The 26,310-nt window shown below is 31.1% G+C and overlaps 3 protein-coding genes across 3 annotated transcripts in view; 2 read left to right on the forward strand and 1 right to left on the reverse strand.

Moving 5' to 3' along the window:
- Nucleotides 1-20,368, forward strand: part of fand (Pre-mRNA-splicing factor SYF1 fand) — a 35,178-nt gene extending 14,810 nt beyond the window's left edge. The window contains exons 6-18 of the mRNA XM_074139014.1: nucleotides 10,032-10,146; nucleotides 10,221-10,368; nucleotides 11,514-11,665; nucleotides 11,757-11,977; nucleotides 12,082-12,244; nucleotides 12,689-12,802; nucleotides 13,660-13,822; nucleotides 13,916-14,025; nucleotides 14,129-14,332; nucleotides 14,697-14,813; nucleotides 16,761-16,896; nucleotides 16,997-17,170; nucleotides 18,221-20,368. Coding sequence (XP_073995115.1) covers nucleotides 10,032-10,146; nucleotides 10,221-10,368; nucleotides 11,514-11,665; nucleotides 11,757-11,977; nucleotides 12,082-12,244; nucleotides 12,689-12,802; nucleotides 13,660-13,822; nucleotides 13,916-14,025; nucleotides 14,129-14,332; nucleotides 14,697-14,813; nucleotides 16,761-16,896; nucleotides 16,997-17,170; nucleotides 18,221-18,297 — 1,894 coding nt within the window. The 3' untranslated portion in view covers nucleotides 18,298-20,368. The remainder of the gene's footprint in view (nucleotides 1-10,031; nucleotides 10,147-10,220; nucleotides 10,369-11,513; nucleotides 11,666-11,756; nucleotides 11,978-12,081; nucleotides 12,245-12,688; nucleotides 12,803-13,659; nucleotides 13,823-13,915; nucleotides 14,026-14,128; nucleotides 14,333-14,696; nucleotides 14,814-16,760; nucleotides 16,897-16,996; nucleotides 17,171-18,220) is intronic.
- Nucleotides 19,810-23,419, reverse strand: Fbxo42 (F-box protein 42). Its single transcript, XM_074139015.1, has 8 exons — nucleotides 22,938-23,419; nucleotides 22,724-22,855; nucleotides 22,426-22,637; nucleotides 21,757-21,920; nucleotides 21,549-21,679; nucleotides 21,026-21,171; nucleotides 20,678-20,808; nucleotides 19,810-20,600 (listed from the first exon to the last, which is right to left on the reverse strand). The coding sequence occupies exons 1-8, from the start codon at nucleotides 23,092-23,094 to the stop codon at nucleotides 19,985-19,987; spliced, it is 1,689 nt and encodes a 562-aa protein (XP_073995116.1). The 5' UTR covers nucleotides 23,095-23,419; the 3' UTR covers nucleotides 19,810-19,984.
- Nucleotides 23,420-23,465: 46 nt separating this feature from the next.
- Nucleotides 23,466-26,310, forward strand: part of Miga (mitoguardin) — a 236,717-nt gene continuing 233,872 nt past the window's right edge. The window contains exons 1-3 of the mRNA XM_074139022.1: nucleotides 23,466-23,703; nucleotides 23,827-23,983; nucleotides 24,843-25,001. Coding sequence (XP_073995123.1) covers nucleotides 23,608-23,703; nucleotides 23,827-23,983; nucleotides 24,843-25,001 — 412 coding nt within the window. The 5' untranslated portion in view covers nucleotides 23,466-23,607. The remainder of the gene's footprint in view (nucleotides 23,704-23,826; nucleotides 23,984-24,842; nucleotides 25,002-26,310) is intronic.

Raw genomic sequence — 26,310 nt, forward strand, 5'->3', positions numbered from 1 at the left:
GATTTCACTGTTTCAAACGAAACCAAAATTTAACTCCAAATATCTCGTTTCCTACTCGACAGATTTTTTCTAAATTTTGTACAATTCTGGACAAAAGATGTCTCCATATACAGATAAAATATAAACAAAATCTATCGAGTAGTTTGCGAGATATTTGAAGTTAAAGATTTCACTGTTTCAAACGAAACCAAAATTTAACTCCAAATATCTCGTTTCCTACTCGACAGATTTTTTCTAAATTTAGTACAATTCTAGACAAAAGACGCCTCCATATACAGATAAAATATAAACAAAATCTATCGAGCAGTTTTCCAGATATTTGAAGTTAAAGATTTAACTGTTTCAAACGAAACCAAAATTTAACTCCAAATATCTCGTTTCCTACTCGACAGATTTTTTCTAAATTTAGTACAATTCTAGACAAAAGAGGCCTCCATATACAGATAAAATATAAACAAAATCTATCGAGTAGTTTGCGAGATATTTGAAGTTAAATATTTCACTGTTTCAAACGAAACCAAAATTTAACTCCAAATATCTCGTTTCGTACTCGACAGATTTTTTCTAAATTTTATACAAATCTAGACAAAAGACGCCTCCATATACAGATAAAATATAAACAAAATCTATCGAGTAGTTTGCGAGATATTTGAAGTTAAAGATTTCACTGTTTCAAACGAAACCAAAATTTAACTCCAAATATCTCGTTTCCTACTCGACAGATTTTTTCTAAATTTTGTACAATTCTGGACAAAAGATGTCTCCATATACAGATAAAATATAAACAAAATCTATCGAGTAGTTTGCGAGATATTTGAAGTTAAAGATTTCACTGTTTCAAACGAAACCAAAATTTAACTCCAAATATCTCGTTTCCTACTCGACAGATTTTTTCTAAATTTAGTACAATTCTAGACAAAAGACGCCTCCATATACAGATAAAATATAAACAAAATCTATCGAGCAGTTTTCCAGATATTTGAAGTTAAAGATTTAACTGTTTCAAACGAAACCAAAATTTAACTCCAAATATCTCGTTTCCTACTCGACAGATTTTTTCTAAATTTTGTACAATTCTGGACAAAAGATGTCTCCATATACAGATAAAATATAAACAAAATCTATCGAGTAGTTTGCGAGATATTTGAAGTTAAAGATTTCACTGTTTCAAACGAAACCAAAATTTAACTCCAAATATCTCGTTTCCTACTCGACAGATTTTTTCTAAATTTTGTACAATTCTAGAGAAAAGACGCCTCCATATACAGATAAAATATAAACAAAATCTATCGAGTAGTTTGCGAGATATTTGAAGTTAAATATTTCACTGTTTCAAACGAAACCAAAATTTAACTCCAAATATCTCGTTTCCTACTCGACAGATTTTTTCTAAATTTTGTACAATTCTAGACAAAAGAGGCCTTCATATACAGATAAAATATAAACAAAATCTATCGAGTAGTTTGCGAGATATTTGAAGTTAAAGATTTCACTGTTTCAAACGAAACCAAAATTTAACTCCAAATATCTCGTTTCCTACTCGACAGATTTTTTCTAAATTTTGTACAATTCTAGAGAAAAGAGGCCTCCATATACAGATAAAATATAAACAAAATCTATCGAGTAGTTTGCGAGATATTTGAAGTTAAATATTTCACTGTTTCAAAAGAAACCAAACTTTAACTCCAAATATCTCGTTTCCTACTCGACAGATTTTTTCTAAATTTAGTACAATTCTAGACAAAAGAGGCCTCCATATACAGATAAAATATAAACAAAATCTATCGAATAGTTTGCGAGATATTTGAAGTTAAATATTTCACTGTTTCAAACGAAACCAAAATTTAACTCCAAATATCTCGTTTCGTACTCGACAGATTTTTTCTAAATTTTGTACAAATCTAGACAAAAGACGCCTCCATATACAGATAAAATATAAACAAAATCTATCGAGTAGTTTGCGAGATATTTGAAGTTAAAGATTTCACTGTTTCAAACGAAACCAAAATTTAACTCCAAATATCTCGTTTCCTACTCGACAGATTTTTTCTAAATTTTGTACAATTCTGGACAAAAGATGTCTCCATATACAGATAAAATATAAACAAAATCTATCGAGTAGTTTGCGAGATATTTGAAGTTAAAGATTTCACTGTTTCAAACGAAACCAAAATTTAACTCCAAATATCTCGTTTCCTACTCGACAGATTTTTTCTAAATTTTGTACAATTCTAGAGAAAAGACGCCTCCATATACAGATAAAATATAAACAAAATCTATCGAGTAGTTTGCGAGATATTTGAAGTTAAATATTTCACTGTTTCAAACGAAACCAAAATTTAACTCCAAATATCTCGTTTCCTACTCGACAGATTTTTTCTAAATTTTGTACAATTCTAGACAAAAGAGGCCTTCATATACAGATAAAATATAAACAAAATCTATCGAGTAGTTTGCGAGATATTTGAAGTTAAAGATTTCACTGTTTCAAACGAAACCAAACTTTAACTCCAAATATCTCGTTTCCTACTCGACAGATTTTTTCTAAATTTAGTACAATTCTAGACAAAAGAGGCCTCCATATACAGATAAAATATAAACAAAATCTATCGAGTAGTTTGCGAGATATTTGAAGTTAAATATTTCACTGTTTCAAAAGAAACCAAAATTTAACTCCAAATATCTCGTTTCCTACTCGACAGATTTTTTCTAAATTTAGTACAATTCTAGACAAAAGACGCCTCCATATACAGATAAAATATAAACAAAATCTATCGAGTAGTTTTCCAGATATTTGAAGTTAAAGATTTCACTGTTTCAAACGAAACCAAAATTTAACTCCAAATATCTCGTTTCCTACTCGACAGATTTTTTCTAAATTTTGTACAATTCTGGACAAAAGACGCCTCCATATACAGATAAAATATAAACAAAATCTATCGAGTAGTTTTCCAGATATTTGAAGTTAAAGATTTCACTGTTTCAAACGAAACCAAAATTTAACTCCAAATATCTCGTTTCCTACTCGACAGATTTTTTCTAAATTTAGTACAATTCTAGACAAAAGACGCCTCCATATACAGATAAAATATAAACAAAATCTATCGAGTAGTTTGCGAGATATTTGAAGTTAAAGATTTCACTGTTTCAAACGAAACCAAAATTTAACTCCAAATATCTCGTTTCCTACTCGACAGATTTTTTCTAAATTTTGTACAATTCTGGACAAAAGACGCCTCCATATACAGATAAAATATAAACAAAATCTATCGAGTAGTTTGCGAGATATTTGAAGTTAAAGATTTCACTGTTTCAAACGAAACCAAAATTTAACTCCAGATATCTCGTTTCCTACTCGACAGATTTTTTCTAAATTTAGTACAATTCTAGACAAAAGACGCCTCCATATACAGATAAAATATAAACAAAATCTATCGAGCAGTTTTCCAGATATTTGAAGTTAAAGATTTAACTGTTTCAAACGAAACCAAAATTTAACTCCAAATATCTCGTTTCCTACTCGACAGATTTTTTCTAAATTATGTACAATTCTGGACAAAAGATGTCTCCATATACAGATAAAATATAAACAAAATCTATCGAGTAGTTTGCGAGATATTTGAAGTTAAAGATTTCACTGTTTCAAACGAAACCAAAATTTAACTCCAAATATCTCGTTTCCTACTCGACAGATTTTTTCTAAATTTTGTACAATTCTAGACAAAAGATGTCTCCATATACAGATAAAATATAAACAAAATCTATCGAGCAGTTTTCCAGATATTTGAAGTTAAAGATTTCACTGTTTCAAACGAAACCAAAATTTAACTCCAAATATCTCGTTTCCTACTCGACAGATTTTTTCTAAATTTTGTACAATTCTAGACAAAAGAGGCCTTCATATACAGATAAAATATAAACAAAATCTATCGAGTAGTTTGCGAGATATTTGAAGTTAAAGATTTCACTGTTTCAAACGAAACCAAAATTTAACTCCAAATATCTCGTTTCCTACTCGACAGATTTTTTCTAAATTTTGTACAATTCTAGAGAAAAGAGGCCTCCATATACAGATAAAATATAAACAAAATCTATCGAGTAGTTTGCGAGATATTTGAAGTTAAATATTTCACTGTTTCAAAAGAAACCAAACTTTAACTCCAAATATCTCGTTTCCTACTCGACAGATTTTTTCTAAATTTAGTACAATTCTAGACAAAAGAGGCCTCCATATACAGATAAAATATAAACAAAATCTATCGAGTAGTTTGCGAGATATTTGAAGTTAAATATTTCACTGTTTCAAACGAAACCAAAATTTAACTCCAAATATCTCGTTTCGTACTCGACAGATTTTTTCTAAATTTTGTACAAATCTAGACAAAAGACGCCTCCATATACAGATAAAATATAAACAAAATCTATCGAGTAGTTTGCGAGATATTTGAAGTTAAAGATTTCACTGTTTCAAACGAAACCAAAATTTAACTCCAAATATCTCGTTTCCTACTCGACAGATTTTTTCTAAATTTTGTACAATTCTAGAGAAAAGAGGCCTCCATATACAGATAAAATATAAACAAAATCTATCGAGTAGTTTGCGAGACATTTGAAGTTAAAGATTTAACTGTTTCAAACGAAACCAAAATTTAACTCCAAATATCTCGTTTCCTACTCGACAGATTTTTTCTAAATTTAGTACAATTCTAGACAAAAGAGGCCTCCATATACAGATAAAATATAAACAAAATCTATCGAGTAGTTTGCGAGATATTTGAAGTTAAATATTTCACTGTTTCAAACGAAACCAAAATTTAACTCCAAATATCTCGTTTCCTACTCGACAGATTTTTTCTAAATTTTGTACAATTCCAGAGAAAAGAGGCCTCCATATACAGATAAAATATAAACAAAATCTATCGAGTAGTTTGCGAGACATTTGAAGTTAAAGATTTAACTGTTTGAAACGAAACCAAAATTTAACTCCAAATATCTCGTTTCCTACTCGACAGATTTTTTCTAAATTTAGTACAATTCTAGACAAAAGAGGCCTCCATATACAGATAAAATATAAACAAAATCTATCGAGTAGTTTGCGAGATATTTGAAGTTAAATATTTCACTGTTTCAAACGAAACTAAAATTTAACTCCAAATATCTCGTTTCGTACTCGACAGATTTTTTCTAAATTTTATACAAATCTAGACAAAAGTCGCCTCCATATACAGATAAAATATAAACAAAATCTATCGAGTAGTTTGCGAGATATTTGAAGTTAAAGATTTCACTGTTTCAAACGAAACCAAAATTTAACTCCAAATATCTCGTTTCCTACTCGACAGATTTTTTCTAAATTTTGTACAATTCTGGACAAAAGATGTCTCCATATACAGATAAAATATAAACAAAATCTATCGAGTAGTTTGCGAGATATTTGAAGTTAAAGATTTCACTGTTTCAAACGAAACCAAAATTTAACTCCAAATATCTCGTTTCCTACTCGACAGATTTTTTCTAAATTTAGTACAATTCTAGACAAAAGACGCCTCCATATACAGATAAAATATAAACAAAATCTATCGAGCAGTTTTCCAGATATTTGAAGTTAAAGATTTAACTGTTTCAAACGAAACCAAAATTTAACTCCAAATATCTCGTTTCCTACTCGACAGATTTTTTCTAAATTATGTACAATTCTGGACAAAAGATGTCTCCATATACAGATAAAATATAAACAAAATCTATCGAGTAGTTTGCGAGATATTTGAAGTTAAAGATTTCACTGTTTCAAACGAAACCAAAATTTAACTCCAAATATCTCGTTTCCTACTCGACAGATTTTTTCTAAATTTTGTACAATTCTAGAGAAAAGACGCCTCCATATACAGATAAAATATAAACAAAATCTATCGAGTAGTTTGCGAGATATTTGAAGTTAAATATTTCACTGTTTCAAACGAAACCAAAATTTAACTCCAAATATCTCGTTTCCTACTCGACAGATTTTTTCTAAATTTTGTACAATTCTAGACAAAAGAGGCCTTCATATACAGATAAAATATAAACAAAATCTATCGAGTAGTTTGCGAGATATTTGAAGTTAAAGATTTCACTGTTTCAAACGAAACCAAAATTTAACTCCAAATATCTCGTTTCCTACTCGACAGATTTTTTCTAAATTTTGTACAATTCTAGAGAAAAGAGGCCTCCATATACAGATAAAATATAAACAAAATCTATCGAGTAGTTTGCGAGATATTTGAAGTTAAATATTTCACTGTTTCAAAAGAAACCAAACTTTAACTCCAAATATCTCGTTTCCTACTCGACAGATTTTTTCTAAATTTAGTACAATTCTAGACAAAAGAGGCCTCCATATACAGATAAAATATAAACAAAATCTATCGAGTAGTTTGCGAGATATTTGAAGTTAAATATTTCACTGTTTCAAACGAAACCAAAATTTAACTCCAAATATCTCATTTCGTATTCGACAGATTTTTTCTAAATTTTGTACAAATCTAGACAAAAGACGCCTCCATATACAGATAAAATATAAACAAAATCTATCGAGTAGTTTGCGAGATATTTGAAGTTAAAGATTTCACTGTTTCAAACGAAACCAAAATTTAACTCCAAATATCTCGTTTCCTACTCGACAGATTTTTTCTAAATTTTGTACAATTCTAGAGAAAAGAGACCTCCATATACAGATAAAATATAAACAAAATCTATCGAGTAGTTTGCGAGACATTTGAAGTTAAAGATTTAACTGTTTGAAACGAAACCAAAATTTAACTCCAAATATCTCGTTTCCTACTCGACAGATTTTTTCTAAATTTAGTACAATTCTAGACAAAAGAGGCCTCCATATACAGATAAAATATAAACAAAATCTATCGAGTAGTTTGCGAGATATTTGAAGTTAAATATTTCACTGTTTCAAACGAAACCAAAATTTAACTCCAAATATCTCGTTTCGTACTCGACAGATTTTTTCTAAATTTTATACAAATCTAGACAAAAGACGCCTCCATATACAGATAAAATATAAACAAAATCTATCGAGTAGTTTGCGAGATATTTGAAGTTAAAGATTTCACTGTTTCAAACGAAACCAAAATTTAACTCCAAATATCTCGTTTCCTACTCGACAGATTTTTTCTAAATTTTGTACAATTCTGGACAAAAGATGTCTCCATATACAGATAAAATATAAACAAAATCTATCGAGTAGTTTGCGAGATATTTGAAGTTAAAGATTTCACTGTTTCAAACGAAACCAAAATTTAACTCCAAATATCTCGTTTCCTACTCGACAGATTTTTTCTAAATTTAGTACAATTCTAGACAAAAGACGCCTCCATATACAGATAAAATATAAACAAAATCTATCGAGCAGTTTTCCAGATATTTGAAGTTAAAGATTTAACTGTTTCAAACGAAACCAAAATTTAACTCCAAATATCTCGTTTCCTACTCGACAGATTTTTTCTAAATTTTGTACAATTCTGGACAAAAGATGTCTCCATATACAGATAAAATATAAACAAAATCTATCGAGTAGTTTGCGAGATATTTGAAGTTAAAGATTTCACTGTTTCAAACGAAACCAAAATTTAACTCCAAATATCTCGTTTCCTACTCGACAGATTTTTTCTAAATTTTGTACAATTCTAGAGAAAAGACGCCTCCATATACAGATAAAATATAAACAAAATCTATCGAGTAGTTTGCGAGATATTTGAAGTTAAATATTTCACTGTTTCAAACGAAACCAAAATTTAACTCCAAATATCTCGTTTCCTACTCGACAGATTTTTTCTAAATTTTGTACAATTCTAGACAAAAGAGGCCTTCATATACAGATAAAATATAAACAAAATCTATCGAGTAGTTTGCGAGATATTTGAAGTTAAATATTTCACTGTTTCAAAAGAAACCAAACTTTAACTCCAAATATCTCGTTTCCTACTCGACAGATTTTTTCTAAATTTAGTACAATTCTAGACAAAAGAGGCCTCCATATACAGATAAAATATAAACAAAATCTATCGAGTAGTTTGCGAGATATTTGAAGTTAAATATTTCACTGTTTCAAACGAAACCAAAATTTAACTCCAAATATCTCGTTTCGTACTCGACAGATTTTTTCTAAATTTTGTACAAATCTAGACAAAAGACGCCTCCATATACAGATAAAATATAAACAAAATCTATCGAGTAGTTTGCGAGATATTTGAAGTTAAAGATTTCACTGTTTCAAACGAAACCAAAATTTAACTCCAAATATCTCGTTTCCTACTCGACAGATTTTTTCTAAATTTTGTACAATTCTGGACAAAAGATGTCTCCATATACAGATAAAATATAAACAAAATCTATCGAGTAGTTTGCGAGATATTTGAAGTTAAAGATTTCACTGTTTCAAACGAAACCAAAATTTAACTCCAAATATCTCGTTTCCTACTCGACAGATTTTTTCTAAATTTAGTACAATTCTAGACAAAAGACGCCTCCATATACAGATAAAATATACACAAAATCTATCGAGCAGTTTTCCAGATATTTGAAGTTAAAGATTTAACTGTTTCAAACGAAACCAAAATTTAACTCCAAATATCTCGTTTCCTACTCGACAGATTTTTTCTAAATTTTGTACAATTCTGGACAAAAGATGTCTCCATATACAGATAAAATATAAACAAAATCTATCGAGTAGTTTGCGAGATATTTGAAGTTAAAGATTTCACTGTTTCAAACGAAACCAAAATTTAACTCCAAATATCTCGTTTCCTACTCGACAGATTTTTTCTAAATTTTGTACAATTCTAGAGAAAAGACGCCTCCATATACAGATAAAATATAAACAAAATCTATCGAGTAGTTTGCGAGATATTTGAAGTTAAATATTTCACTGTTTCAAACGAAACCAAAATTTAACTCCAAATATCTCGTTTCCTACTCGACAGATTTTTTCTAAATTTTGTACAATTCTAGAGAAAAGACGCCTCCATATACAGATAAAATATAAACAAAATCTATCGAGTAGTTTGCGAGATATTTGAAGTTAAATATTTCACTGTTTCAAACGAAACCAAAATTTAACTCCAAATATCTCGTTTCCTACTCGACAGATTTTTTCTAAATTTAGTACAATTCTAGACAAAAGAGGCCTTCATATACAGATAAAATATAAACAAAATCTATCGAGTAGTTTACGAGATATTTGAAGTTAAATATTTCTCTGTTTCAAACGAAACCAAGATTTAACTTTAAATAGTTTAATCAACGCTTTTACTTAACATTTCATACTGTCAGTTTTTACGGTTTTTTTTTTTTTTTTGAACTTTTTAGATAGATTTTTTTTGTCTATTTTGCAAAGTTACATGTCTGGTTCACAGATTTTTTTGAATTCTGAAATAAGTAATTCTTTCAGTACAACCTGATAAGGTTTTAAGTCGGGAGCGTAACTACCACTGGAGAGATCATTTTAAAGAATAATTATATTTTCGGTCCTGAAACCATCCTCAATAACCTTTATATTTGAGAAAGCGTTTTGAATAAAATAGGAAGGTATTTGTACGTAAATAGCAAAATTAAACTGCGATTTAGTAATAATAATTTTGGAGGGGGGCCTTACATAAAGGGGGGCTAACTCCTCTGCTATTCGATGTCCAGCGTTGGCACCCCCAAAAGGCACATCTACATAAAATTCTGAATCGAATTGTAATATTAGCATTATTTTACTGATAATAGTATAAGAGATATAGCAGGTTAAAGTTTTGTGGTTTTGCAAATCGTTCAAATTTCAAACCTCTTTGTCTCTCTTTGTATTGCAGTGATTTTAATGAATTTTGTACCAAATCGTAGAGAAAAGTTAGCTCTATAACTGGTATAAATTGCAATCTTTTAGTGCCCCCTAGATATAGAAACGCCAAGACCTTCTAGGAAAGTGATTTCTCATTTTGGCTATAGGATCTACGAGATCAGAAGTTCTATGACTAACGTTTAATCATTTCAATTTTTAGAACACTTAATGTTGACGCAATTATAAGAAGTGGATTGAAAAAATATACAGATCAATTGGGACGACTGTGGAATTCATTAGCCGATTATTATATCAGAAGTGGTCTTTTTGATAAAGTAAGTTAATTACTGTAAAAACATTTTTTTGAACAGTCAATAAAAGTGCCTCTAAATGGAATATTATTGTGCAGGCAAGAGATATTTATGAAGAAGCTATTCAGACGGTCACAACTGTTAGAGATTTTACACAAGTATTCGACGCGTACGCCCAATTTGAAGAATTGTCATTAAATAAAAAGATGGAAGAAGTATCTCAGAAAGCAGCACCAACGGAAGATGGTTGGTTTTTTTTTTTACAATAAAATAATTTAATTATTCTTATTTCGCCAAGTTCCTGATTATCACTTCTTTTAATTGTTCTATCATTGTTTTTAGGTACTTTAATTCTATATAAATCTGTTTTCTAAAAGTCTTTTTATTTATTGTACATTTACAGGAATTATTCTCATATTAGTAAAAGCTTCCTTAAATGAAAGTTGCTTTCAATGTACAATATAAAAAGATCTAATCTTGCGCAGTCCACGGACTAGGCCTCTTTTAGAACCAAGACACTATTTCGTTCTTCGAACATAAGTCGTTTCAAATGATAGCGAAAGCAACCGGGAGCTTACCGGCCGCTAGATTCCCGCTACTATTTGCAGTACACAAAAATTAGGAATCACGCTAGAATCGTCAAAAGACAATGGACGTATAAAAAATAAATCGAGAGGTGTTTCGCAACTTCTAAAGATATTAGCGGCCGGAGTTTTTTTTTTTTTTTCAGTTTCTCTTGAAAAAAAAAAACAATAATATCTGTCCATCATCGAAAAGTGAATTAGAAGCTCCTAGGAAGAGAAAATCTACGTGTCGGGCAGCTGGATTTGAATCTGGGATATCCATTTGGGAATTCTAGAACGCTAAATAATTGTGAAGCAAGTATGCTCTTCCTTTTTTGTTGTTGTAATCGTTAAAAATGTGATTAAATCCTCAGTGATGGATATCGTTGATTTTAGTACGCATTTTATGGTACCCTTTACTAGTTTCTTCCATTATCAGAGGTAGATTAAACAGTTTGGTGTTGAGAATTAGACTTCTTTTATTTCCGTCTCACACAACTTTTGTATGCATGCAATAAACGTACGTGCTGCCACGGAAAAATCAACGTCATTGTTGTCATCTATTGTTATTTTATAGGAAACATTCATAAATATAAAAACATTTCAAAAAAGAACATCTGCACGGTTACAGTACCTTCTACTGAGTAGAGGTAGAGAAAATGAACGAAAAAACTCGGTTGCTTAACACGTACAGCAATTCCATTCATTCTCTATTCATTAAATAAAATAGCAATTACAGTTGCCCTAATAGTATAAAGAAATCTCTTTAAGGCAACAAACCAAAATTGTGTTTGCTACGATTTAAAGCTCTTTCCCTAATTCTTACAGACGATATTGATATTGAACTTCGGATGGCACGATTTGAGGATCTAATTGAAAGAAGATTACTACTTTTAAATTCTGTTTTACTTCGTCAGAATCCCCATAATGTACACGAGTGGCTAAAAAGAGTACAGTTATTCGAAGGCAAACCACATGATGTAAGTTTTAAATAAATAAATAAATTAATAGCAATAATTCACTTTTAAGTTCATTAAAAATGTTTCTAAATCTAAAAAAGTATATTTTTAGATTATCAATACATATACGGAAGCTGTACAAACTGTAGATCCAAAACAAGCAGTTGGTAAACCTCATATGCTGTGGGTAGCGTTTGCCAAATTCTATGAAGAAAATGGTCAAATCGAAGATTCAAGAGTAATTATGGAGAAGGGTACACTCGTGGAATATACCAGAGTGGATGATTTAGCGTCTGTATGGTGCGAATGGGCTGAAATGGAAATTAGAAATGAGTACGTACTGAATTTTTTTGTTGTATTAATCATCAAAAGTGTGTGTGTGATGATTCTTTAACATTGCTTTGAATAGTTTTATACTTTTTTAACTTTTTTTTTAGGAATTTCGAAGAAGCACTGAAATTATTACAAAGAGCCACGGTTATGCCTTCCCGAAAAGTAGATTATCACGATGATAATGAAACAGTACAAATGCGTCTGTATAAATCTTTGAAATTATGGTCTATGTATGCTGATCTAGAAGAAAGTTTTGGCACTTTTAAGGTAACTTTAAAAAAAAGGGAAAAAAAGTTTAATAACTCAGGCGTGTATGTGAGTTTATGAGAAGTTTACGCTATGGTTTCTTTGTGGTGGGTTCGATAAAAGCCAAAAAAAATATCGATATAAGAGTACGGGGGATACCTCCACAGTGATCGCCATGATTTATCTTCTTTTGGAGATTTTCTCGATTTGTTCGATATTCTTTAAGTAATAAATTAAGATAATCGATATCTACAGTCACTTATGATGATTAAAAGGCGAATATGATGGCTGAACTCCCTTTTGTAGGGAAAACAAATTTAATTTGATCGACACTTCAATTGGTTGAGTTCGCCAAATGAATATTAACATTTTCTGAAGTGCATTTATCTTTAAAATTACTAAATGTTGTATTCATTTGAATATAAACAATAAATTATATTTATTTTTGGATTTTTCTTTTTTCAGTCATGTAAAGCCGTTTACGATAGAATAATAGATTTAAAAATAGCAACACCTCAAATCATTATAAATTATGGATTGTTTTTGGAAGAGCATAATTATTTTGAAGAAGCATTTAGGGTAAGTTTTGGTTTTTATAAATAATAATAATACATGTTCTTATTCATAAAAATCATATGTCCTAATCCTGAATTTTCAACATCCTGAATAAATAGGGAGTTCATAATTTGGAATCAACTGAGATATAAGAGCTTTTTCTATAATTTAAATGAAGGTTACTAAGGCTAGAAATTTGAGCCTGCTATGGGGGAAAAAAAAATAATGGAAAAGGTATGATTTTGAAGATAGGAAGTAGAAACTTGAAGAATAGATAAATGTGGGAAGTTCTACAATAAAATAGCAGGGATTAGGAACAATTTAGTTCTTGTTGTATGTTGCTGTGATACTGGTAGCAAAGATGAAAACTAGTTTTGGAGTGAATAAGGGTGAATATTTGAAATAAGGAGTTGAATGTTTCGGAAAATTGTTGCAATAGTAGTAAAGCTTTAAGAAAAAATTCCTGCCGAGGAAATCAGGGAAAAATTAGTACTGAGAAATGTAGCATTCTAGGTTAACCCGAAGATTTCTGTCAAGAAGTTTAGCAAATGGTAAAACACTTTTTTTTTTATACGAGATCTCCAGAGATCAAACAACCATAGCTTTCGAATAAGCTTTTTGTGGAAAGAAAAGGATTAACAAGATTAAGGATTCAATTTTCGTGCAGTTTTTGACGGTCAATTTATACAATTGCCTTGCCGGAAAGTTTTAATCCAAAAAAAAAAAGATGTTGATTGGGCATAATGTCCAGGATTTAAGGAAGTTCTTAAATCTGGAGATGATCTTTGGATATCAGAGATTTTATCAAGGAGTTTGCAAAGTCCTCTTTGAAGTTTTTTTTTTTTTTAGAACTTTAATTTAATTTATTTTCTGTTTTTTAGGCTTATGAAAAAGGAATCGCATTATTTAAATGGCCAAATGTTTATGATATTTGGAATACATATTTGACTAAATTTTTAAATAGATATGGTGGGTCAAAATTGGAAAGGACTAGAGATTTATTTGAACAATGTTTAGAAAATTGTCCACCAAATTTTGCCAAAGGTAAAAAAACAAAAATTGCAATTATTTTACTGTCAAAGTTTAAAAAAATGTATTTATTCTTTAATTTGAAATTAATTTATTTTTTGTTTTTAGCTTTGTACCTGCTTTACGCAAAATTAGAAGAGGAACATGGTCTAGCTCGTCACGCAATGGCCGTTTACGAAAGAGCCACTTCAGCTGTACTTCCGGAAGAAATGTTTGACGTAAATTTTTTACAAATTACTTAAATTTATTTAATAACTTTTGTAAGCAATATGTGTACTATTTATTATTATTACAAGTCCACTAAATAAATGCATTTTTTAGGTATTTAACATTTATATAAAGAAAGCAGCCGAGATTTATGGTGTTCCAAAAACTCGACAGATTTATGAAAAAGCAATTGATACACTTGGCGAGGATAATGCACGAGAAATGTGTTTAAGGTTTGCTGAAATGGAAACCAAACTGGGAGAAATAGATCGTGCAAGAGCGATTTATGCACATTGTAGCCAGATATGTGATCCTAGAGTAAGTTTCCAAGAGTATATTATTTGTCTGAGAAATATTGCAGTTTAAATTGAATCGCATTTTCGGTGAATCCGTCCAACTTGGAATTTTGGTTCAACATCATCAATACAGAACGTAGCATTTTTTGTGGAAGAGTTCCACTTCATTCCTCTTTTACTCACTGTCCTCGTTACTCCTCTTACTGCCATAGTCTGCCCAAGAGCTGGTTGTTGTAAAGACAAAAAAGACCCAACCATTAGAGTAGTTATTTACTATTGATTTCAATTATAGATTGAAGTTTGATAGGCCAGTCACATTAAGAAATTAATTATTCCAATTAAAAGCTCTCTTGAATTTATATATTTATTTTTGTTTTGTTTTCTAGGTGACCACATTGTTTTGGAACACATGGAAAGAATTTGAAGTCAGACATGGAAACGAAGATACAATGAGAGAAATGTTGAGGATTAAACGAAGTGTACAAGCGACGTATAACACACAGGTAAACCAAACTTTAATTAGCGATAATTATTTTTTTTCTTTCCCCGTTTTCGTAGGCTTTGTTTCATTTTATTTTGACCGGATTCGAAAAGAGAGAGAACATTATGGTATCGCAGTGTTCCTTAACCGCCGGATCTGTGATAAAATATCTTAACTTTGAAAAGGCGGAAGAGAAAATAGAAATTAGATTAGATCGATAGAAATTAATGGATGTAATAATAATGTACGTAATAAACCCTTTGCTATGGGTTTTATTAGAAATCATTGTGAATCCTTTTTCGTAACATTGCTTTTATCCGTAGCACGCATGTTTTCATTAGTTCTCACCGGTTTTGAATTTTACTTTCATCGTCAGAGGATGATTTAACTAAATATTTGTGTAAAATGAAATAATATTGAGAATGCCAGCTATTAATTAATGTTCCGTAATTCTATTATTGTAATTAATAACATATTCAAATCTTGAAATATTTTCTGTACTAAGTAGAATGTTTTCAAATTTTCTGTACTAAGAATAATTTCAAATTATTCTTAGTTTTATTACAAATTCATTCTACTGTTTTTTAAAATTTCTAAGACTATTTTTCATTTAGAATTATTACTTTAACATATTATTAAAAGATACTGTTTATTTTAGTGGGATATCTACATACAGAATTTAACTTTTACTTTTATAAATTATACTACTACAGGAAATTTTAAGTTTAGTTTTATAAAAACCCCACACTAGACTTAAAAGAACAGAACTTAACAGACGCTATCGACTACTTAAAAGACTCTTAGACGATAGATCACAACTCTCTCTGGACAACAAAAGACTGATTTATACTTCTATTTTGAAACCCATCTGGGCGTATGGAATAGAGCTGTGGGGTTCAACCAAACGCTCCAATCTCCAAAGGATTCAATCGCTACAATCTAAAATACTTCGAACTATTGTTCCCTCCATATTATTAGCCCTCCAACCTGACTATACACACTGACCTTAACATTCCTTTTGTCCACACAAGAGGCTGAAAACACGATACAGAAAACTCCACTTCAGCCTGCAATCTCATATAAATCATCTAGCTCACAAAATCTTTCTTCTAGAACTCTTCCTGATAACCCGGACAAGACGCCTTAAAAGACAGTGGCCTCGTGATCCTCCTCTCAAGTGAAGAGAGTGACTAACAGTCTAATGTTTTGGAGTGTTACCACTGGGTTAATTCTCCACTCATTTACTTCTACTGTTCACTGTTATCATTGTTACTTATAGCGCTAACGCGCTGATTGTAGCACAATAAACGCAAAAAAATAATAATAATTTTATAAAACAAAAAATAAAAGGTGCATAGATGTCCCACTAAAATAAACAGTATCTTTTAATAATATGTTACAGTAATAATTCTAAATGAAAAATAGTTTTAGATATTTAAAAAAACAGTAGAATGAATTTCTAATAAAACTAAGAATTACTTGGAATTAGTAACATTCCACTTAGAGTAGAAAATGTTTCGTTTTGAGTAAGTTATTAATTATAATTAAATTATGGAAGATTAATAGCTGGCATTCTCAATATTATTTCATATAACACAAAAGAAGTCTTAAAAAATTATTCACAAATTCTTCTCTAATTCGAATTTCTAGAAATGCTTTCTAGATTGCATTTCGCAATAATAATTTTAATTATTTATAATAAATTCACCATTCTTACTAGACTGTACAACCACCTTCAATCAGTGAAGTATGTATACCGTTAAGTTTACGACAGAAGTAATACACTTGGAAGTCAAATTCTCTACATGTTATAAATCAATCTCTGTTGGTTGTAGTAAAATACGGAAATGGTCAAAAATAATGGACAAAAACATGCACTTAATGACGCTCTAATTACGATATTTTTTTAAAAAAAAATTACATTGTTTTTAAAGCACACATTAAACTTACATCCGTCATATTGCTTCAGGTGAACATGATGTCTGCTCAAATGTTATCAGCAGCTAGCAACGTTTCTGGTACAGTATCCGATCTGGCTCCAGGAGCTAAAGATGGTATGCGCATGCTGGAGGCTAAAGCAGCGGAAATGTCTGTAAATGGTAAAAGTAAGTTTTGTATGTTCCCATTCTAACTAATTTCCTGTTAATATTATCGTAGAAAATATTATATACTTTTTTTTTTTGCTTAATTTTTTTTTTTTTCCAGATCCATCTTCTCTTAGTTCGGGTATTATGTTCGTCAAAGGTGAAACACAAGTTACAGTAGATAACACTATTACGACCAAATCTGCTCACATGGACCTTGGAAGCGATCCTAATGAAATAGATATAAGCGACATTCTAGAAGCTAGCGATGATGATGATGACGACGACGGAGAAGGTAATTATTTTGGATTAATTTTTATTGCACTTTTGCTGCATGTACAGTGCCTTCAAAGGTGCCTCCTCTGGCTCGCAAGCCAGGTTAGCCAGGAGGTTATCAACTGCTCTCTGCATCTGAGGAGGCACCTTTGAAGGCACAGTACATGCTTCACAAGTTGAGCAAAGTACATTATTTGATAAATTAAGGAATAAGTTTGATCCTTTACATGAAAGATATTGATCACTTAAATATGTGGCAGGAGGTTTCCAATCTTTTTGGGAATTAAACGCAACTCTCCCAAAATTACCAAATAATTATTAAACCTTCTTGTTTGTAACAGATGTAAAATTAATTTTTAGACATTTTGTGTATGCTTGAGAACATCTAAAGCTCTTTAACATTTGATTTTTCTTAGAACAATCACTCGGAAAACTACTTATTTCCCGATATTAAGAAAAATACTAGCTTTACTGCCTTGGCAATATTTACAGTAGAAAGGGGGTTGAAAAAATACATAAAAATGACCCATGTGCTCTTCATTTCCGCTGCTTTAGCCTCCAGCATGCGCATACCATCTTTAGCTCCTGGAGCCAGATCGGATACTGTACCAGAAACGTTGCTAGCAGCTGATAACATTTGAGCAGACATCATGTTTACCTGAAGCACATGATTGGTTTCTTTCATAACTTTTTACACTCTTTAAAACTGTGTACATGAAAATGGGGGTCAACCGCAAACCCTCACTTTTGGTCGCGCCTCAGCCAGCCGCTTATGCGGGCAGGAATCTAAAATCAAGTCACATATTCAGAAACTAGAGGTGATTGGCAACAAATTTTTCCTCTACCATTTTTTGCTCAGATCAACCGTTTAAGCATGAAATGCATTTGAGCCGTCTTAAAATGAACACCCTGTATAATATCGGATCTGAGAATGTTATCATCTATCAATGCGATACACATCCAAAACATTTAACGATGTTTTTATAAGGGTTATAACTTCCCAAAATCATTCAGTCTTTTCATTAGAGATTATTTACATGTTATTTATTTTGTATTTTTTTTTTTCCAGAAGATATGCCGGTTGAAAAACAAATAATCCCAGACGCTGTTTTTGGAAACCTTAAACCTGCCAGTGATTCAGACTAGCTTTAAAAATAATTGATTTCTTCAAAGAAATGTTTTACACGATATGGTATGTTTTAGTAGGGGGTGGGGGAAAGTACGGCATTATCGAATAGTTTGAATTATAATAGATCTTTTAATTTTTTTTTTTTTTTTAATTTACAATTATTACATCTAGAATTTGTTATAAATTTAGCAGGTGTACATTCGATTGCTTTAAAAAATAAAAGTTTATAAAGAATAATAATTTCATATCAATTAATGAAAACTTTTTTATTCCCATTATTTCTGTAATATTCACCCATTTATTGCATCAAGATTTTTTTTCTAAAAATATTAAGAAAAATTGAATACTATTTTCAACATTTAAAACTATTGTAACTGAATAACTTTTAAACAAGAACGTAAAAAAATAAAACCCATTTTGTGAGACCACCTTCTTTTTCAAAGTCTTTGGCTGTAGAAGTATAGTAAATACAGTGGGGTATTTATTATATCAGTATTTTGTAAATCTAAAATGAAACAAGAGGAGGAAAGCCTCCTCTAAGTAATTAAAGGGGAGGAGGAGCTATTAAATAAGAGGAAGTTTGCACCAACCTCTTGGAACTGAAGCAGAGATCTGTCCCGAGTGACTATAACCTGAAGAGATCTGAGAGACATGGCAAGCTCTCAGGAGAAAATCAAGTTTTGAATGCTGAAGTATTTCGTTCGACTCACGACAGCATTTGTAAAAGTTCAAAGCTTGGAACGTGAAGATACTTACAGATTCTATACAGGAAACTCCAATAAATCTTCCCTAAAGGACACGAGAAGCCATCATATAAGGAGGAAGATGTAGGTGTTGAAAGATGACCACCTAGAATCCTCCACGTTCACGAGACTTCTATTACATCTTAAACGAGAAAGGGGAGGTGATGTGTAGGGTGTTAGCTAGCACCATTAAGGGGGGTAAATTTAATCTAGAAAGGTCGCAGAGCGTTTTTTATGCCACCCTAAAAAAAAATCTAAGCTCTCAAGACTGAGCTAAAATTATTCAGCCTGAATTCGTTCTCAAATTAAACCATAATTCGCAAATCATATCTCGCACACCCACGCATTATTAGCGCCTTCTTGCTAGTACGGTTGAAATTAATTCGAGTTTACTGAAATCTATTTTTAGTAAAGGTTCTTAACGCGCGATTCTTGGCAGAAATAGGTTACTTACTTGTTATAAAAATGAAAATCAGAAGACTTGAAATTCTGCACTTGCTTAATCCTTTCTTATCAACAATATTTGCTAACTATAAACATAATTAATTCCAGGATTAGTAGTGTAACAGTGATTTTCATTTTGAAGTCGTAGAAATTGATCCAGCTTATCATCAAATGAAGAAGAAACATTTTGCGGGAGATGTGATGGAAAAACTCTTCTTAAAGTACTGAAAGAGGAATAATCGTTCTCTCTCTCGATTGAGATTTCAGTTAAGCAGTAGAATGTTATGTCCTCAACTATACTCGGACAGGAAAGTTGCTCGGTGATTCGAAAATGGCTCTTGCTTCTAAAAGATACATTTCCAGTTTAAATCAATTATTAAATATGAAAATGTATAGTAAATGTGAAGTTTGTTCGTTTAGTTTAAAACAAAAAATAAAAATTAACGAAAGCAATCTCAATTTGAATCCCCCTGAAGTTATAAAATAAACTGATAAATTTTAAGAGATTCATAATGTTTTATATAGAAGTATGAGGAGCAATAATGAAATGAAGTGAATTTGAAACAGTATCCGAAGGATTTTCTGTATCTTCTCTTTCGTTCATTGTAAATCCAGATTCTTTACGTATACCGCCGAACATTATCAATTCACCATTGCCAATAACAAGACTGTACAGAATGGTAGCTTCCGGTCCTCCGTAGGCTACTGATTTTATAGGTAACCATTCGGCTGAATTATTTTCCATAACTTCTCTTATGTCCAACACAAACATGGCCATTTTAGGTGGTTGATTTTTCTGTTGCAGTTTCTTCTGTGATTGTACTTCTTCTTCTGATTCTAAAATTCTTAAACGATTTTCCATTCTGCGTAAAACTGCGAGTCGTTTTTCACGAAATGTCCATCTTAAGCGGTCACAACGAAATGCGCTCATATTTATATTATTCGCTGGTGCTGGGTTTAGTGCTGGTAATGGATGTTCTGCAGGGAGTTGTTGTTGTTCAGGAGGTGATGTTGGTGGTTGTTCAACTCCTGGCGCTGATCTGGACGGAAAACTACCTCGCCTACCGTTCACATTTACATCTCTGTCTACTGATGGACCTGCGCTGTCGTCGCCCACTCTAAATGGGTTGTTCCTGGGAAGAAAAATTGGCGAATAAATAAAAATAGACTAGCATACATAGAAATAAGACGAAACTGCAGAAGTACTAACCCACGCAATTGTTGTAACCCAAGGCGTCGATGTGTCACTCCAATCTGGCTATTTGTTGTCCAACGAGAATATGCAAGCGATGTAGGAGAAGAATCAGGATTCCTACTGAGTACAACCACATAATCATCCACCTTAAAGATTAGACAAACCACAATTATTACACCCAGAAATTAAGAAGTATCCTTTTTACATCTCAGGGGAACAAATATTTTATTTTCAAAGATTATTCAAAACGAAACTGTAAACCACTTCCCAAACAATTATTTGAAAGTTAAAAAAAATGAAATATTTTTAAAGCACAAACGTAAAATTCATCAAAAAATAAAAACATTTTAAAGTAAGACTTACTTTACAAGCTGGATGACACCACAAATGTGAAGCTGCCCATTGATGATTTCTTACAGTGATCATACTCCATAACCAAACTCTACCAACCATATTCAACATCCAGACATCATCGTTGAGAATCATGTTTGGTTGGCCACCCCATCCACCTGTGATATAGAATGATCAACAGATTAATAGCCTATTTAAATAAAGATTTAGGAAAAACAGAACTATGACAGAATGATACAAGTAAATTATACATATTATTTCTGAGGAATTTTGAGTTTTGGCCAGTTTTTAAAGAAAAAATCTTTACGCCAACGTTTCGAACAACTATAAAACTTGTATATTTAGTTCATCTTTGCGCTACAAAACAAAAACGAGTGATCGTTTTGGGTTTGGGTGCTTATAAATTATTGTGGAGAAACTAAGATATTAATCACAATGTGCCTGAAATAGTTTTTTTATCAATCTTCTCACAATATTAATAAATTTTATAATAAAATTCTTCATGCACTATTACCATGAAAATAATAAAATTTACCTAGGATTATTAAATGCTCATCACTGATAGCTATCTGAGAATGTCCATATCTGGGATGAGGTTTGCACTCATTAGTCTCCTTTTTGGTCCATGTATACGTGGCCAGATTAAGGCTCCAGACATCGTTTGATCTGTCAATAGTTTTTTTACAATTGAAAAAAAAAATCAAAAGAATTATTTAGAAAATTAATAAAAAATGAATACATACCCCCCTCTGTAATCTTGAAGACCTCCAAAGATGACCATGTTGTCTTTGTGCACGGTAGCTGAATGTCCTGCCATTGATGGTGGATAAAGATTAGTATTATTCATTCTATTCCAATAATTTTCATCGATATCATATACATGTAATTCATTAAATGTCCTCCAAGCCTACAAAAAGATGTTAATTAAGAAACAAATATTAAACACAATACGAACTTTCAATATTAGGATACAAGATATCTGAACTTCTATAAGAGATAGTTCAAATTGTCTATAAATATGCGAGGCTACATTACAAGAATGGAATTTAATTTAGCCTAACTTTTGCTACAAATTGCTAAAATTATCTTCGGACAAGGTAAAAAGAAGTGTAGCTGGAAAAAGAAAACGAATTTCATAACATTGCCTTGAATTAACTACGAAGAACTTAAAGCCAGTACAGCCATCTGCGGGAAGTGATGTACAACATAAAGAGGATCACGTTACCTAAATTATGTTGTAAACTTATCCTCAGAAATAATCTCTTTAAGAAATTGAATTATTGTTGTACCATAAACGAATTTAATAGATTGAATATAAAAAAGAATTTGGGAGTGCCGTGCTATGTACACAACTATTAAGATTTAATGACACTTTGTATAAGGCATCAGTTTTTAAAATAAATAAATAATACCTGGTGGAGAGGGAAAGGCGAAGGATGTGTCCAGCCTCCAAATAAAACCAAGTTTCTTTTATAATAGACCAGCGAAGCATAAGCTTTCGGTGAAGGATATCTTCCCATTGTTAATAACCTTTGCCATTTTCTCGTTGAAAGATCTAATTTCCAAAGATCATTGAACGTGGTACTTGTCGATGTACAGCCGCCAAATACGTACATAAAATTCTCTGTAAAAGTTCATAATAGCAATAATCTTTTATTCCAATTTATTTATATATTTTTAGGAGAAAATGATTAGTTACTAATATTTTACCATGAACACAAGCTGAATGAGAATATCGTTTTGTAATAATATTGCTTTGTAAAGTTTGACTGATGTTTTCCCATTCAGTGTTGAAATTCTTTATTGCACGACAGAAATCAATCTTTTTATGCTTAATTACATCTGAAATCAATCGTTAAATTTGAAATAAACTTAAATTAAAAAAAAAAAAAAAACTGTTGATATTGAATATGTAAGTGCTTACTCTGAACATTCCTATGCCATCGTTTACAAACTAGCATACAATTCTCTAAGTCTTTGTATGGTGGTAGCAGGCCAATGATATGTTCCAAGACTTCATTAGGTAGATCATTTATGGATACACCAGGTAGTTGCAATTTATTTGGTTCACAAGAAGACATTTTTAAAAAATAATTATAGAATAGATCGAATGTTAAAAGTTTTCATCCTTGAGACAAGATGAGATCTGAACATTAATTCTAGTCAATAGAAAACGTATAAGCTAATTTAAGCTTTTTTCTTTCTTTTTTTTAAATTAATACTTATATTAAATTCCACTGGAATTCTGAAAAACTTGATAGTTTATCCTTATTGTCTCTACATGGTGAATACAATTACAGGAACATACAGAACACATAAACAATTTAAATTAAACTTGAATTTAATTAGATCTTAATTGCTCTAAGACTAAACTCTACTAACACTAACAGAACTAGCTAAACCTACTCTCCGCTTTCGTTGACGCAGAAGGTTAAAGCATTGTTTTTGTGTACAGGTTATTAACACCTACGATGAAAGAAGGATATCACATGGGATAGTGCAAACTTTAAAGCAAGTGATTTTTACTGTATACTATGAAACAATAATCCTATCGTGGAGATTTTCCGCTTTAACGATCGTTTTGCGGTTAAATCATGTCGTTTTTAGCGCAATTAAGATCAAATACAGGTTTACCTAACGCATTTCGAAGTTGGAGAAGTGTCAATATCCAACTCTCTACAACCCAAAAGGTAATTAAAGTTACTATAACTCAAGAAATCTCTTAAATTGTAAAACCTTTACACTGCATTATTGGTAAAGATAATTGGAAAACAGATTTTTCAAATTATTTATATAATTCCTTGCTATTTCAGATAGTTATCGTGTCAGTAAGTGCCGGTGTAGCTTTACTTGCGTTCGTAGCGCAGTGTCTAAAACGCCGACGAAAAGCACCAACTTCTATTAAATTTAACAAAAAAATAAGACAGCTTCCGATTTCTAGTGCTAATGTGGGAACCAGCCCGAATGGTGGTATGTTGAACATTCATATTTTTTTCAATTAACAGAGAATATAGGAGTGGCATTCCCAACTCACATTATTCTTTAGAGACCTGTGTCGTTAGTTGATGTTTACAATTATATCTCAGGTTTCCACGGTTTCTAAGAATGCCATTGTGAATTAAAATCGTTGATTTTTTTAAGTTATTTTCATTAAAAAGAAAAAAATTCTTTATAAATTCAAATAATTCGTTTTGTGACAATCAGAAATACAATTATGGTTCAGAAGTACAGTCAGTGTCGATTATAAGTATTTCATTTCTGGTTCGTTGGATTTCATTTTCATTATTCAACAATCTTTGAGGCGATTCCTGAGGTGATGGTGACACATTCGTGATAAATTTCAAATCTGGGTATGAAATCCTTAACATTCGTTTTTGGTTTCACACTCACAACACTCTTCTAAGGTACACGTTAAGGCAAATGTTACTTTTTTACCAATTCAAGAAGTTCAGATTGGACTATTGTTGTACAGGTTGCCAACAGTACAATCTTCTCATCGTGGTCCCAGTTCTACAATACCTGCTCTCTGGATAAATTCTAGGAACCTCTTCTTCCTCAGAATGTATATACTGAACAGAATGTGTTAATTTTCTGGCTTTTTATTAGGTGAAACAATAATGTCTAGGATCTTTCAAATTCACATGCTTTACATTTCACATACGTCAACTTCTATGACTAAGTAGCTATAAGGAGCTATATTAAATCTTAAGATTGCAAAAGATTCAACCTTTTTTTTAACCCGATCCCATTCAATCTACTATAATCATTACAGTAATGGAGATTGTTTTATTTTATATAATTTTTGATTATTTATAAATAACATTTACAGAACGCGCTAGCCAAGCCGGATCTCAACGTAGCGGTAGTCCAAGCATAAGATCTTTTCATAGACAACCGTCAGTGTTGTCTACATTGTCTGATAGACTATCTGCAGCTGGTCTTACCCAGGCTGCTGTAAAACTCACTCCTCAACAGCTCGGTACAATGGGTAAGTAGTTTTATCTTTATATATTTTGAAAATTTGAATTTCTTGTAATCAATAAATTGTTAAATGTTTCCGGATGATTTATGTTTCATATTGTTCGATTATTATTAAATAAAATTTGCTCCGGTTCGGCTGAAAATAAGTTATTTATTAGTTTTCTTATTTATTAAAGTAGCCATACCCTTTATTTAATACTATAATCGAGCATAAATGTTTCATTATCGTGATTTGCCTGGAGTGTTTTTAATATTAATATTCCTTGGTTATTACTTAACGTTTCTCTTAAGAGTTACGATTCCCAGTGGCGGCATTCTTCGCTCTATCTTGCCAGAACCGGTCATTTCTTCCTGCATTCCGTTCTTCAATACTGAACGTCGTTGCTGAAATAGTTAATTCAGTAAAGAAAAAGAGAAAAAAATTTGTCAAAGTTGGGTGTTTTTCATTGTCATTCTTTTTCCTGCACTTTTCGATGGATCAACACTTATACAACTGTTCTATAATAAATCTATGAGTTTATTGGAGTAATTTTAATTCTTTTTTTGCTCGTTATTATTAAAAATATCAATTTAGTTTCAAAAAATTACTTTTAAATAACTTTTTTAAAATTTATAACATACGCATTAACTGTAAAAAGCAAATCAAAAATATTACTTAAGTTCTGACATAGTATGGTCTTTCCATTTTTTAAAAGGTATTCTCGTAATAAATTGATATTTGCAAAAGCTGCATAAAATTAGATTTTTTATTTTTGTTTAAGTCTCGGGAACCATATTGTAATTTACTGTAATATTCTTCATACTTACATTTTCTTGTAAAGGATGTGAAAAGTGGACTGATGATTATTTGATATAGAAATACAGCTTTAGGAAATTATCACACATTTAAATGAGGGCGGGGGAACGTTTTTCTTTTCATGAAGTTCAGGAAAGTTGGTAAGCCTGGCGTATGAAGGCAGCACCTTCAAAAGGCCTTGTTACAAGTGCTGCCATTATTACTGCGTCAGGATGTAGAAGTTATTAATGAATAGGACGTAATATAATCAAATTAAAAATTTATTCGTTATGTGCTAAGGAAACTTTATTTTTGTACCAGTTTGGCGTTTTCATCACCATCTTACCAGTTCCATTTGTGTATATATCTTCAGAAAATTTCGCTCTTAAGTTACTGATAAAATGCTGAATCATTAGAAGTAATCTTCTTGTGTTATAATTTTCTTTAATAAAGGCTTTATCTCTCCAAGTTAAAAAGAAAACCTGACAAAAAAAAGCAATTTGGTGGTGAGCAATTCATACCTATTTGAAATCTCGTGGAA

The sequence above is a fragment of the Rhodnius prolixus genome, unplaced genomic scaffold, assembly GCF_049639745.1.
Source record: "Rhodnius prolixus isolate KJV_2025 unplaced genomic scaffold, Rpr scaffold_17, whole genome shotgun sequence".
Classification (NCBI taxonomy): Eukaryota; Metazoa; Arthropoda; class Insecta; order Hemiptera; family Reduviidae; genus Rhodnius; species Rhodnius prolixus.

What these genes read in the sequence shown, in the direction of transcription:
- Fbxo42 (XM_074139015.1), bottom strand. Translation starts at nt 23,094, where the DNA reads ATGTCTTCTTGTGAACCAAATAAATTGCAACTACCTGGTGTATCCATA. An exon ending in GGTGTCATCCAGCTTGTAAA is followed by an intron (nt 20,809 to 21,025) that starts GTAAGTCTTACT and finishes CTAATCTTTAAG; the next exon opens with GTGGATGATTATGTGGTTGT. An exon ending in GGGTTACAACAATTGCGTGG is followed by an intron (nt 20,601 to 20,677) that starts GTTAGTACTTCT and finishes TTTTCTTCCCAG; the next exon opens with GAACAACCCATTTAGAGTGG.